Here is a 13,460-nt window from a genome sequence, read left to right as displayed (position 1 = left end):
TCCGTTATTCTTTTGATCACTTTTTGTGAAGAGCTTTCTGAAATGAGTGTTCAATTTACCTTTTACCCGGCTAAATATCCATCTTCTTGTGCTACTCTTATGAGTTACTCTAAAGTATTATTCTAGACTTATCTCCCTGGTAAACCTCTGTCGAACCACCTTTAAGATATCTTCTGTCTCGGTTGAAAAGCCTATGCTCTTGCAATCTTTTTTTCATAAATCAGTCTTTGTAACAGTCTAAATCAGTCAAAATCAGCCTTGCAATTCCTAGCTGCATGACCATCAGCACTCGGTATGTTCTCTTTATTTCTTAAGGTGTAGCCTGACCAGTGCATTGTACAATTTCATTATAAATTGTTTTGACTCATATTCTATTGTTTTAGATGTGTAGTTCAACATTCAACCACCACCACCTGCAAGTTCTCCTCCAAGCCACTCACCATCCTGACATGGAAATATATCATCATTCCTTCACTGTTGCTGGGTCAAAATCTTGTTATTCCCTCCATAATGGCATTGTGGGTTATCCAGAGCAGGTGGATTGCAATGGTTCAAAAAAGCAGCTCACAACTACCTTCTCAAGGGCATTAGAGCCAGCCAGCGATGCCCACATCCCATGAATGAATAAAAAAGGATGTGGCAGAGACAGAGAAATGGGAAGAATGGAATGGAATCCTTGTAGGAAGCAGGGTATGAGGTAATGCAGTCACAGTCTGACTACGAGCCAAATTTGGTATAATTAATCTAAACAATGTGAATGCCTCCTGAAACAGTGTCTACATACTTCCTCCCCCTACCTGACATGTCACAGTATCGGCAAATCAGACTCTAACTCATCAACTCTGAGCCTCAAGCAGTCAGCACTTGCTGCAGATGAGGTCACTGTGGACTCCACTAACATCCATCAGCTCCCACATGCTACAGCTGCAACACATCATATGCCCAGCCATCCCTATGGTATTTAATAATTAAATGTATATGTTCAATATTTTAAAGTTAATAACATTTTATGATTTAAATTAATTGACCAATCAAAGGAGACATGGAAGATATAATCACCAATCATTTACGTGTTTTCCTGTGACACCACACTTTGTCTCTGACAGATAGAAACAAGTCGAAGTGGCTCTCTGTCACCACTTTTTATCTGCCACCATCCATTCTACGCTCTTCTCTTCATAAAGCTGTTAGCCCCATTCTCTCTTTCATTATTTGAGAAGCTGCTGATCTATCTCTATCTCTCATGCTCTTTATGAAGCTGCTGTTCCCATTCTCTGTTGCACGCTTTATGACGTTGTTGCTCCCATTCTCTCTTGTGCTATTTCTAAAGCACAGCATTATCCCCTCTGTCTTGCTCATTTCGTTGTTGCTGACTGGTCCTAGGTACTCCACTCTCATGAGCATTTTATTCATTTACATAATTTCTCCAGCGCATCCTGCTGAGCTGCTTCTTTTGAATTGATTGACCGGCTAGTTTGATAGCATCAGTAAATTTGAATAATTTGAGTATTTGAATCTAAACCACCTCCATTCTGAAAAACCAACACACACATCATAATTCCATTGGCTAAAGCCCATCTTGCTTTTTTATCTTCTGTTCTCAAAACATACCAAGAATCCCCACAGCTTTGAGCCTATTGAAGAGCCTGTCACATGGATCAAATGTCTTTTTGAAATTGAGGTTCAGTATAGTAGCATTTTGCTCCATTCGCTTGGATTGGTGCTTTCTCAAAGAGGTTGAAGAGATTAGATATGACCTACACTTTTGAAGCCATATTGATTGCTGTTTACTATGCGCAGTGGAAGTCAAATGTGTCTCAATACCAAGGCATCTAGGAATAAAAACAGAAGTTACTGGTAAAGCTCAGCAAGTCTGGCAGCATCTGTGCAGAGAAGTCAGAGTTAATGTTTCAGGTCCAGTGACCGTTCCTCAGAACAAAGTACAAAGGAGAACCTGGGAATGCCCTCCATGTTTCCCTGTGTGAGGATGGATGAGTGAAAAGTATATAATCCAGGTATTATACCCAAGCAACAAGAAAAGCCCAACTTATTTCCATCATAATTTTACTAAACTAAATATATCCTGCATGGACCTAATAATGGAACACTTGGCTTTCATAAGGACCAAACTGTTTTAAAACAAATTTAAAATCATTATGGATATTTTCAACAGAATGATAGATCATTATGTGGGAAATAATTCTTGATATAAGTAGCATAAAGCAGAGGTGTGGAAACCTTGGACTTATTACTCAATTAGGTTTGTCTTTACTTTGATATTAGAGCAACCTAAATTATGTTTGAACATATTTTTCTTCATGGTTCACTAAACATGAATATAACAATTTCTAGCACCTAAGTAGAGAAAATGTGAACATCTTAACCATCTGACTCCCAAAAGGGAGCCACCTAGCTGCTACCATATAATTGCTAGAAACCTAGAGAAATCAAGTGTGATTTTTACACTTTTATGCCATTCCTTCAGTGGGTCTGTGATTAACTGCCAGAGAACCCAAATAAAATTCCAGTCCTATTATAAAAGATCTCAAGTAAATTTAGATTTAAACACCATCGCAGTGCCATTTTAAATACAAATAAACCTAGGTACTGTCTTAGCTACAGAAGTGGAAGTATAAAGAAATAAGATACTAAGTGCACCAGTACAGGTTTCTTTGTATAAACGTAGAAGAATAAAGAAATAAAGTTTAAAAGTTAAACTGAAAAATCTAAGTAAGTCTGGATCATAATCAGCTGTTCTTCAATTTATTACATGATTTGTTCTGCATTCTACATCATGGATAATGCATGGTGAACCAGTATCCAGTGTAGATCTGAATTGTGAATCAGTCTATGGCATAACATTTCTCAATGGTCCAATATGCCATGTGGCTCTTCAACAGAATCCAGTATTTGTTGTGACTCAGTAGCATGAAGCTATATGCTGTGAGATTATGCATTGTGATCCACTTTGTCCTACATTTCATTCAGTAGTCGGCATGGCAGCTAACACTGGTTTAGCAGGCTGGACTGCTCTGTTCAGTTTGGATTACAATTCTGCGTCTTGTGTGGTCCTGAATGATGGCCCTAATTGGGGCATCAAAAGAAACAGGGGATTTAAAAGACTGTTTGAATCGAAAAGTGGATGGGTGGCAGAGGATTACGTGATCCAGTTTCTTGGTTCAGTTGATGAACAAACCATGGGAGTGTGGCTTATAATGTAATCTAAACCCCTTGATTGGATTGCTGGTTCTAATCTACTTCCCTAAATCTAGTAACTTTGTAGCATTAAAAAGCACTTACATTTTGCATTTCATATGAAATATGTGATGAAACATGCTTCTAAGATTGTGGCTATTCTGACTAATGTTTTCAAAAGGCAAATTTTCGAAAAGATGATTTTATGAACAATTACAAGTTTTTTTTTATATTTCCTTCCATCAAAAATAATGGACAGAAAATTATGGCTAGCACGCATACAATTGGAAATAAAATATTGGGAAACACAGCCATGATTTTGTGATACGTGTTCCTGGCAGACAAGAGCATATATTCAGGAAATTGTTTGAAACCCAGCTAAAGATAATCAGTCAGATACTTTAATCTGGAGCAACTGGCTATAATTTGCTTAATACAGTTAAAACTCAAGTAGCAAAACTTTGTTCTGTTGCTGGTGTGATGGAAAATGGCATGTATTATAAACTATGTTGTCCTGTTTTATATTTTCCCCTGCATCAGCGATCAGAGGAATAATACACTTATGGATGGACCTGTAGTATGGAATAATTTTTCTGAACAAAGGCCTTACTTTTAGACTATTTATCTACCAACATCGAGGTATTTTATTTATTATGCATGTTCATTGTTATGATCTGGAATTAATCATGCGCAATGATAATCTAAGCAGATTCAGTAGTAACTTCAGATGAGAATTGGATACAGAACCTGGAAGGAGGACATTTACGGCACCAAGAGGGAAAGGACAATGGTGTGGGTCAATTAAAAAGCTTTTCCAAAGTGCCAATGCAGGCACAATGTGCTATTGGCATTACTGTCTGCTATAATATTCTGGTTAAAAAAAATGTATGTTTGGTTGTTCTATGTCACAAAGTCGTTTGCACATCCAATGCAGCGTGAAGTCGTACAGAGCAGAATGTTCTTATGGTCGAAAGTCTAGGCCAGTGAAGGTATTAAAACTGACCTTCATGATACTCTTTCAAAGATGGTTCCTGCAGTCACTTCCACTTGTGTGAAAGAAAATGAGGCCAGAATTAAATCCTTGTGCCTACTCCATTGTCTGCCAAAAGTCATCATCTAGACACATATATGTTGAAGTGCTTGAGCCACCATCCATAGAACATAATCCAATACATTCAGGAAAGGAACAAACTGAAGAACAAATAACTGATCTCCAATAATACCACAAACATGTTGCACCTGAACTTTGGATTTTAAAGATGTCAGCAGGTGTAAGTAAAATCAGTCCATTACAAATATGACAACATGTTCTCTACAAAGAGATTTTATTGATAACCACTTTAGTTTCTGTGTTTACCACAGATTGCACCTTTGAAAATGCCCAGTAATAATCCAGATGGAGTATTACGGGTGGTCTGCAGGTGAGTTAGTATGGAAGTGTTGATTCTAAAATGTGCCTGTTGGGAGGCTGGTTAGCTTGATAATAAAAATGAAGCATCAAAGAAGTATTGACATGTTGGAATATCTGATTTCAAATGGTTTCCAATTATCACTGGGTTTTGCATTTCTAATGCATAATTACAGATGTGGTGCACACCCAAACGGTGTGATCTCAACTGCACAATTTAAAGCAGCAATTCCACAAAAGCATTTGGACAAATTAGGGCACTGAAGAAGCTGTGAAATTTAAACATGGACTCGATTGACTTAGGGTTGTATCCTGGTTTAGCAACCTTCTACTTGATGTCTTCTTCTTAAACTGATTAGGCAATTCTTCATGATTGAGGATAACTTCCTCAATTGTTGTGAATCCTGAAATAACCAAATAATCCAATATCAACCTACAAACATTGCCATGGGGCAGATTGCATCAGAAGAGGTAGATGGGTACGATGGTTAGCTTTTCTCAAGCTCCTTCTGCTGTTTGTGTTTGGTCTTCATGTGGTACTTTTGAGATGCTGGAGATGGTCAGTCATGGGTGCAAAACACAAGGGGAAGGACTGGAAGTAACCCACCAAAGATTGTGAAATCAATGAATACAAAGGAAGATTCAACAATGAATATTGACATCCCTGTGTCCTGACAATTGAAGGTGGAGATATTGGAATTTTATAACGGCTCATTCATAGAATTCTATCTTTCTGATATCTCAGACTAGTTGTGCTAATTTAATTTCAACAAGGAATGGAAATGAATACCCACTGCTTTCAAACCTCTGTTGCAAACCAGCTCATGCAGACCAGTGTATTAGATATGCAAATTTTGGATGTCAACACATCTGCTGTCTGGAATGGAATGGTGACAGCTTATCTATGGCCTCACAATGCATTATTGATCTGTTCGAAACTGACAGCTGGTAATGATGGTCCATGAAAAAGATGATACAGAGTAGAGAAGGTTTTTGGGGTGGGGGGGGGGGGGGTGGTTCTTACTCAAATATATCCCACATCTTAACATTGCCCCACCCAAAAAATTGCCTCATCACCCAATGGGGAAGTCCACCACTGCGCAAATGCAGATAGGATAGTTTTAGCAGAGCGCACACAGACTCTAAAATCTAAAAGTCATAAGCCAAAAGCAACTCAGCAGTCAGAGCAGGGATTGGAACAGCCTTCGTTTGCCCCTCCTGAAGTCACAGGAATGGCATTATGTAGGAGCAGGAGAAAATATAAAAGCAAGACATTGTAATTTACCAAGGTTATCTTCCCTTGGTCTTTCTGAATATGTTACAAAAACATAGAAACATAAGAGCAGTTGAAATCCATTCAGCCATTCAAACCTGCTCTAACATTCATTATGATCATGGTTGATCATTCCTCTCAATAGCCTGTTCATTCTTTTCCCCCATTTCCTTTGATCCCTTCAGCTCAAAGTGCTAAATCCAACTTCTTGAAATCGTGCAAATGTTTTGACCTCAACTGCTTTCTGTGGTAGAGAATTCCATAGACTCATCACTCTCTGGATGAAGAAATCTTGCCTCAGTCCCAAATAGTTTACCCCATATCTTTCGATTGTAAACCCTAGTTCTGAATCCCTCCCCACCACCGCCTTGTGATTGGGAGCATCCTTCCTGGACCTGTCCTGTCTTGTTCTCTTCGAATTTGATCAGTTTCTATGAGATATACCCTTATTCATCTGAACCCCGCAGAATGTAGTCTTAACCAATTCAATCTCTCCTCATAATGTCAGTCTCACCATCCCAGGAATCAATCCAGTAAACCTTCGCTGCACTCCCTCTTTCGCAAGAACGTCCTCCCTCAGAAAAGGAGACCAAAACTGCTCACAATCAGATTAGATTCCCTACAGTATGGAAACAGGTCCTTCAGCCCAACAAATCCTCCAAAGAGTAACCCATCCAGACCATTCCCCTAACTAATACACGTAACACTATCGGCAATTTAGCATGGCCATTCACTTTACCTGTATACCTTTGGACTGTGGGAGGAAACCCGAAAACCCAGAGGAAACCTATGCAGAGATAGGAAGAATGTGCAAACTCCACACAGGCAATCACCCAAGGTAGGAACTGAATCTGGATCCCTGGCGCTGTAAGGCAGCAGTGGTAACATTGTACCACCATGCTGCCCACAATATTCCAAATGCAGTTACACCAAGGCTCTGTATAATTGCAGCAAGAATCTCTGTATGCAAATACTTTCACTATGAAGGCCAATATTTTGTTTGCCTTCACTGCCTGATGCACCTGCCTGCTTACTTTTAGCAACTGGTGTACAAGGCCACCTTGGTCTTGTTGCACATTCCCCTCAGTTTATTGCCATGCAGATAATAACCTGACTTCCAGTGTAATTAAAGTTTAATTTTGCTGTTTCTTCATATTAAATTTATAAATTTATCCTACTTGCTCATGTTTTTCAATGCCAAACGGAAATTAATCATTTCAAGTGCTTATGAATTTCAAGGCCATGAATTGAAGGAATGAACTGGAAGGGGAAGGGAGTGCAATGTGTGTGGTTGGTTGGTTAAAAGATTGATTTGTATGAGTCGCGTAGTAGGAGGAGAAAGTGATAGTTGTGTTGGTCCTATGTGAGTGACTAACTGAATCTTTGTGCTATTAGGTCATTCCGGGCTTCCTGAACAGAAACGTAAGCTGCTGGTCTGGTGTCAGGTGGGTGACTGATGCGAGGGTTACTATTTTCATCCACCTCTATGTTGCGATCATTGTGATGTTTGTGGGGGAGCATGATTGCAGTTGGATTTCCATTTTTTGATACTTTAACCAATCCTCTGTCAATTCTCTGCCCGTTGAAAAGGGCTGCAACTTCCTCCATAGACAGTTTAGCACAATATCCAATAAAATTCAAAGCAGCATCAACCACATGATTATGTGGCAATCCACAAGAGTGCCATTTAAGCTACACGTTTATATTGCAATTCTGCAGTTTATGCCAGCTGTCAGTGTTATTGATTTACTCAGGTTGAACACATGTTTAAATGGCCCATTCATGACTTCAATTTCCTGGCAGCAAACTTTCCCCAGTGCATCTTATTATTTTTTAAAGAGCTCTGCTGGTCTTTACACAGGTGAAGTTGACAGCAGGAATCCAGGCTAGGGTTTTGTACAGAGAATCTTGGGAATCCAAATCTAACTCCTTTGGTGCCCTACAGGACTGAGGCCAGCAAACTCAGCAAAGAACTCGAGTTTGTACAGCATAATGTCCTTGCCTAAATTCCTTCATTCCATGTTGAATGATAGAATTATTAGTTGTATCACTGAACAACCAAATGCTTCAGTTTCGTAGGTAAAACTAATCTATAATGTCATATTTTCCGAGATGATTACTGTAGTTTCCTCTACCATTATGTGGTACTGAATAAGGATTGTTCAAGACAGATTGCTACTACCAATCCTCCTCTGTCCTTACTTTGTTTTTAGTTCATTACATGATAATAATCAATACGATTACATTTGGTCAGGCACAATTACTAAGGAGCTTTTACAGATACATTTGCTCCATCAGAAAGCCAGAGCAGAACTCCTTCTCGTTACCCTCAGACTTCATCAGAAGTTTGACATCATCTGAAAGGATGAAGTTCAAATTTCCAAGAACATTAACTCCATTTGATTTTCCTTGTAGTTACTTTATTATGGAGTCAAATGTAGAATGGTATATTTACTGCAACTTCATCTCCTGCCAAGTTTCTGTTTTCACATTCATATTGTGTGTACTTTTCACAAATCTTTCAGAATGTCTGCTCTTTGGAATTGGAAGATCAGTCAGTTATTTGCTTGAGGATAATTGACCTTGATTCTGATATTGGCTTGATTGGACTGTGAATCATTGCCATCATATCATTCCTTAGCGGATTGTTGCCAGTGAGACATTATTGATTGATTGTTCTGCAATGACACAAGGTTCCTGAGGTCCTTTCATACAATTCCCTTGGCTCTGTTGATAATGTATAATAATTTAACAAGGCTATATAAAAGTTAGCATTTTTCTTCAAGAGGGATTTAACTGTCTCAACCCCAGCTTTGGTTCTCTATTTGACTAGAGGTAAATGGTGAACTTATAACATGTTCAAAGTCAGACCTTGCCATGAGCTGGCTGAAAGTGCCATCAGTAAACTGTGGACCATTGTCTAACCCATTCATATCGAGCATCCTACATATAGTGAACAATTCATTAAAGACACTGAAAATAGCCTTTACAAGGGTGATGTAATTTTTTTTCACCCCATCAAGAGAACTAAAGCAAGTAATAAGGTACAAGAATCGACCAATCATAAATCGTTCTGTCCTCACTCATTCACATTGTCTGCTGGGGAAAATATTGGGGATCAGCAGCTTTTGTAGTTCAGGCCTGTGATTAGCAGAAGTTTCACAGCCAGCTATTCCCCAATCTCCTTTGAGATCCCTTGCCACAGCACTGATGACAGAGCCCAGGTTCTACACTTGGCAATGCCCAAATGTCCCAGGTGTGCCTTGTCTAGGATATCTTGCTGCAGCAAAGCTAGGTCAGGCAGAAAAAGCATCTATACTTATGAAGTGGTGTCAGTGCTCTTCGAAAACATTGAAAATAGGAACAAGAGGAGACCATTCAGCCCATCAATCCCATTACAGCATTCAGCATGATCATGGCCAATCCTCTATTTCAATGTTGTACATTTACTCTCTCCTCACACCCCTTAGAAATCCAAGTAATTTTTCTTAACTATGTTCAGTGACTTGACCTTTATAGCCTTCTGTGGTAGAGAATCCTACAGGTTCACTACCCTCTCAGTGCAGAGCTTTCTCCTCATCTCAATATATGTTATGAATAGCTGGTCTCCAAGTACTGAGCTTTGCGGTACCCAACTTGTCACCACCAATCATTCTAAAAACAACTCAATAATTTCTGCTGCCTGTATCCTGTCTACAAATCCATTCTTGATCCATGCTTGTAAAGTAACACCAATCATGTGTTTTGATTTCACGCACTTATCTTTTACATGGGATGTTATCAAAAGTTTTCTCAACATCCAAATATGCCTCAACTATTCCTCCATTTTTTTATTCTACTACTTATGTCATCAAAAAACTCCAAAAGGTTTGTCAAACACAATTTCTCTTTCATAAATCCAAGTTGACTTTGTGTAAACTGTTATGATCTCGACCAAAACCCCCAAAATGTATTAAGAAGATAGCCTAGACCCTAACTTGTTCTTATTTTAAAGATAGGTGTAAGGCATTGCATTTCAGATACAATTCAAATGGTCAAACTACTTGACTTTAAGCAAAGCACTCTTTAACATTATAGTTAAAATACAAACAAAATAAAAAATAAAGATCCTTCATCCAGATCATTAATGGTATAATGTGAATAGTTGAGTTTCCAACACCGACCTCTGTGGAACTCCACTGGACACCAGCTGCCATCCTGAAAAAGGGCCTCTTTATTCCCACTCTCTGCTTTTTAACAGTCAGCCAATCCTCCATTCATTCCTATACCTTGTCCCTAACGTCATGGGATCTTATCTTATTTAGCAGCTGCCTATGCAGCATTTTGACCAAAGCCTTTTGGAATTCCCAAATAGATCATGTTCACTGACTCTCCTTTGTCAAACTTGTTTGCTAACTTATCAAAGAATTCTAGCAGATTTGTCATGTATGACGTACCCTTAACAAAGCTATGCTGTCTCAGCCCTATGTTACCATGCACTTCCAAGTAATCTGCAATCTCATCCACAGGAATGGACTCGAAAACCTTACCAACAACTGAGGTTAAGCTAACCAAACCTATAATTTCTTGTCTTCTGCCTCCATCCCTTCTAAAACAGGAATGTTACATTAAGCATTTTCCAATCCTCTGGGATTCTTCCTGATTCCAGTGATTCCTGCAACATCACCATCAATGCATCCACAATCTCCTTAGCTATTTCTTTTAGAACTGTCGGGTGTAGTCATAGAGATGTACAGCACAGAAACAGACCCTTCAATCCAACTCATCCATGCCAACCAGATGTCCTAAAGCAATGTAGTCCTATTTGCCGGCACTTGGCCCAAATCCCTCTAAACGCTTTCTATTCATATACCCATCCAGATGCCTTTTAAATGTTGCAATTGTACCAGTCTCCACCACTTCCTCTGGCCATCAATCTATATGTGCAGCACTCTTCGCATGAAAAATCTGCCCCTTAGGTCCATTTTAAATCTTTCCCCTCTCACCCTAAACCTATGTCTTCTAGTTTTATATGCCCCTACCCTGGGGAAAAGGCCTTGACTCTTCACCTTACCCATGTCCCTCATTATTTTATAAACTTCTATAAGGTCACCCCTCAGCCTACGACTCTGCAGGGAAAACAGCCCCAGCATATTCAGCCTCTCCCTATGTCTCAAAGTCTCCAACCCTGGCAACATCCTTGTAAATCTTTTCTGAATCCTTTCAAGCATAGCAATAGCTTTCCTATGGAGAATGTGAGGACCGCAAATGCTGGAGATCAGAGTCGAGAGTGTGGTTCTGGAAAAGCGCAGCAGGTCAGGCAGCATCCAAGCAGGAGGAGAATCGACGTTTCAGGCAAAAAGCCCTTCATCAGAAAAATGCAGGAATGGCTTTCTTATGGCAGGGAGATCAGAAGTGGCCTAACCAATACAGCCGTAACATGACCTCCCAATTCCGATACTCGATACACTGACCAATAAAGGCAAGCATACCAAATGCCTTCTTTACCATCAGTTTTGAGGATGAGTCACTCAATCCAAAACATTAACTCTGATTTCTCTCCACAGATGCTGCCAGATCTGCTGAGCTTTTTCATCAATTTCTGTTTTTGTTGCCTTCTTCACTACCTTGTCTGCACTGAACATTCAAGGAACTATGAACCTGCACTCCAAGATCTCTTTGTTTAGCAAAACTCCCCAGGAGTTTACCATTAAGTGTATAAGTACTGCCGATTTGCCTTTCCAAAATGCAGCTCCTCACATTTATCTAAATTAAACTTCATCTGCCACACCTCGGCCCATCTGATCCTGTTGTACTCTAAGGTAAACTTCTTCACTGTCCACTACACCACCAATTTTGATGTCACCTGCAAACTTACTAACCTTACCTCCTATATACTCAAGCAAACCATTTATATAAATCACAAAAGCAGTGGACCCAGTACGGATCCTTGCTGCACACCATTGGTCACAGGCCTCCAGTCCAAAAAGCAACCCTCCATTACCACTCTCTGTCACCTACCTTTGAGCCAATTTTGTATCCCAATGGCTAGTTCTTCCTGTATTCCATGTGATCTAACCTTTTTAATCAATCTATCATGCAGAATCCTAATGCCTTACTGAAGTCCATATAGACAATGTCCACCACTTTCCGTCCACCTTTCAACCTTTTGGCTTCCCCAACACCTTCCCCTTTGAGATGCCTGCTATACTCACCTCTCTCGTCAAACTCTCTTGAAGTTCTGGTATGCTACTGGAGTCATCCACTGTGAAAACTAATGCAATGTACCTATTCCATTCCTCTGCTATTTCTTGTTTCCCCATTACTATTTCTCCAGCCTCAGTCTCCAGCAGTCCAGTGTCCTCCCTTGCCACTCTCCTGCCTTTTCTGTATCTAAAAAATGTTTTACAATCTTCTTTAATATTACTTGCTAGCTTATCCTCATATTTCATATTCTCCCCAATTTTTGCTTTTTAATTATCCTCTTCTGGTTTTTAAAGGCTTCCCAATCTTCTGGCTTCCCACTAATATTCACCACATTGAATGCTTTCTCTTTTGCTTTTATGTTGTCCCTGACATCATGATTGCCTCGTCCCCCCTTAGTATGTTTCTTCATCCTGGGGATGAATTTCTGCTGTGCTTCCTGAGTTAGTCCCAGAAATGCCAGCAATTTCTGATCCACCATCTTCCCCACTAGGCTCCCCTTACAATTAGGTCCTCCTGACTACTGCTTGGAGGCCTATACATAACTCCCATCAGTGTTTTTTTTTCTACCTTTGTGGTTCCTCAACTCTACTCATACAGAATCTATGCCTCCTGAACCTATATCGCTTCTTGCTATAGATTTAATTTCATTTCTTACTAACAAGTTAATATGTGCTACCTCTGCCCATCTGACTGTCATTTCGATAGGACGTGTATCCTTCAATCTGGTTCCCAGCCCTGAGCCACTTGCAGCCAGTCTCTGTGTTCTCTGCAGTCAAAACCTATTTTAAACCTACAGAAAACCAGTTCACTTTTCCTGCAACACTGGAATAAGGTGTAACTTTTCATTCATAAGTCAAAGGTCTTTTATAAACAAACCAGCCATCTCTGTCCTTTGCAAACCAATGGAAGCATCAAAAGAAAGATGACTAAAAAGCAACATTCTGACCAACATGAGAATTGTAGGGCTCACCTCAGCAAGCTGTCAATAGGAAACACTGAACTGCTTGCAGCTTTCCTTCACCCAGGCGCTGATGTTTTTTCTCTTTCCTGTCTGTCTGTTTGAGTGTGGGAGTTGATAAGGGGACTAGTTTGTCTGTGTAATGTAGTTGAAATTTTATAGCTCAATTGTTTAAAATTGTTGACCTGTAGCTAGAGTCTAATTACTTGGAATAAATAGAAATTCTTGTAAACCTACTCTGTACTTTCTAACAACCTGGGCCTGAAAATCAAGTAAACAGGGGAATTTTGTGCATGTACTTTAAAACCTTTATGTTGGTGATGCCTCTGCAAACAAAAAGGCTTGACTTCCAGCATGCTGCCCCAGAGGTTTAACAAGGATCATAGAGAGACAGAGATCTTTGGCTCAGAAAAAGGCCCTTGGGCCAATTGGTTCTGTGT

At 39.7% G+C, this 13,460-nt stretch overlaps 1 protein-coding gene across 5 annotated transcripts in view; it reads left to right on the top strand.

Annotated features, from left to right (window-relative positions):
- LOC122557782 (ethanolamine kinase 1-like) overlaps positions 1 to 13,460 on the top strand; it is a 507,497-nt gene that overhangs the window by 392,904 nt on the left and 101,133 nt on the right. Inside the window, exon 8 of one of the 5 annotated variants that reach the window (XM_087996524.1) lies at positions 7,272 to 7,321. The exons of the other annotated variants lie outside the window; for them this stretch is intronic. Coding sequence (XP_087852650.1) covers positions 7,272 to 7,290 — 19 coding nt within the window. The 3' untranslated portion in view covers positions 7,291 to 7,321. The remainder of the gene's footprint in view (positions 1 to 7,271; positions 7,322 to 13,460) is intronic. 5 annotated transcript variants of the gene reach the window in all.

The sequence above is a fragment of the Chiloscyllium plagiosum genome, unplaced genomic scaffold, assembly GCF_037043375.1.
Source record: "Chiloscyllium plagiosum isolate Xiang-an unplaced genomic scaffold, Cpla_swu_hap1 HiC_scaffold_18, whole genome shotgun sequence".
NCBI classification, from domain to species: domain Eukaryota; kingdom Metazoa; phylum Chordata; class Chondrichthyes; order Orectolobiformes; family Hemiscylliidae; genus Chiloscyllium; species Chiloscyllium plagiosum.
The sequence above is the reverse complement of the archived record's forward strand: the minus strand, read 5'-3'. Positions and strand labels throughout refer to the sequence as shown.